This window comes from Trypanosoma grayi (assembly GCF_000691245.1).
Source record: "Trypanosoma grayi strain ANR4 Tgr_1079_V1, whole genome shotgun sequence".
Lineage (NCBI taxonomy): Eukaryota > Euglenozoa > Kinetoplastea > Trypanosomatida > Trypanosomatidae > Trypanosoma > Trypanosoma grayi.
Window position 1 is genome coordinate 3,523 of NW_008826698.1, and position 1,838 is coordinate 5,360.

Genomic DNA, 1,838 nt, shown 5'->3' on the forward strand with positions numbered 1-1,838 from the left:
TGCATGCAGACATCCTGCTACTGCAGTGTGGATATACTCGCACACACACACACACAGAATAAAAGGGTTATCGTACTCCACGAGCACATGCAGGCAGAAATGAAAAGCAATTAGGATTAACGCACCCTCCACCCCACACACCACACACCACACACCACGAGGATGCCACACACCCACAGCCCCCTCACACGCATCCATCCAGCGAGCACAGCCACGGTGTGGTGCATGTGCAAGAGGACGGCAGCAGCAACAAGACACACACACACACAACGGGCATGTGCTCCGCAGCGAAGAGGACGGCGCAGTGGCAGGATGGGCTCACAAGTGTGCACACCGCCGCCATGGGTGCGTCAGCAATACGCAATCACACACAGAGAGAGAGAGAAACAAATGAAACAACCACACAAAGGGGCAGCAGCTGAGCCCCAAGCAATCATTAGGAAGAGAGGGGATAAATACATCCACCATAAACTTGCAGCACACACAGAGAGAGTGCGAGGAGGCATGTTACTTGTCCACGATGCTCATCACACAGCCGTCACTGCAAACAACGTCAGCAGAAGCAGCGGTGCATGCAACCACACAAGACTGACGCTGCTGTCCGCATTCTTTGTGTCCTTCAAGTTCTGGACCACTGGGTTGTTTCTCGGTTTGTTTGTGGCCTCTGGGGCACTTAGGGAAGCAGGGGCATGAGATGACTGCGGCTGCATCGAATCATTTGATTCACCTGAGACTTGGGAATTTGGTTTCTTAGTAGTCTCTTCTGCTGGATTATCTTCAGCAGAGCTGCCAGCTTTGTGATTATCCTCCGCTGAGTGTGAAGCGTCAGAACTTGGTTCCTCCTTGCTGTTATTTGTGGATCCACCAATGATTTCCCTCTCCGAATTGTCTCCACTGTTTTTCGCGTCCGTCTGAAAGGTGGTCTTTTCCTTCTTTTCTTCCTTAAAGTTGTCGTGCTTGGCACCACCACCACTAGAAACGTGACCTCTCTTCTGAAGCTCAAGTCGCTCATCGTTGGTACGCTCATTGGCTTCTTCAGGGATCATCTTTCCTCCATCCCTCTCCACCTGCCCGGTCTGTTGTTGTGGCTGGGGTTGAGCTGGCAGCTGAGAATTATTATCTGGAGGGCTGACCGGTAGATTCGGACACGAGCCAGCGGCGCTGGAATCAGCAGAACGATCAACGCCTTTTCCCTTACCGCAATCACCATTGCCGCCAGAACGATCTCCTCGCTCGCCTTCTCCAGAAGCAGTTAGGTCACGTACTTTACCGTCTTCTCCCTTCACTAAGGCCTTGGAGGCAGCAGGTGAAGACGCACACGACCCATTCGCTTCCCTTTTATCTTGCGGACAAGAATCATTCTCGTCAGTTAATTTGTGAATACCATGCCCGCCATCGGCAGCGTCATCAACGTTAGATCCAGATAAAGCCTCCGTAGACCCTGTACAGGGTTCTTTCTTACCATCAGGGCAAGACCCACCTGTCACACTCTTCCCTTGGTCCCCGCAAGGCTGTTGCACATTCCCCTTGCAAGACTCGGGAGCCCCCGGGCCTTCGCACTCTTCAGAGATACCCTGTTCTTTACAACCGACAGGGCCAGCATCCACAACAATTGCCCCTCCAACAGTGCACGATCCTCCGGATACAGTGCTTCCAGGATCACAAGGCTCAGCAGCACGCTCATGTGAACCTTGTTCTCCAGCCTTTACCGCATACCCGCCGGCATATGGCACCTCTACATGCCTTATCCCGTTCAAACCGGAACATCCGCCGGCACACCACACGCAGAGGGCACACATAAACAGCACGCAGCGCATCATCACTGGTGTCGCTTTGGG

At 53.2% G+C, this 1,838-nt stretch overlaps 1 protein-coding gene across 1 annotated transcript; it reads right to left on the reverse strand.

Moving 5' to 3' along the window:
* Positions 1-527: 527 nt before the first annotated feature.
* DQ04_10791020 (hypothetical protein) lies at positions 528-1,817 on the reverse strand (the record flags this gene model as incomplete). Its single annotated transcript, XM_009316364.1, has 1 exon — positions 528-1,817. The coding sequence occupies one exon, from the start codon at positions 1,815-1,817 to the stop codon at positions 528-530; it is 1,290 nt and encodes a 429-aa protein (XP_009314639.1).
* Positions 1,818-1,838: the final 21 nt, after the last annotated feature.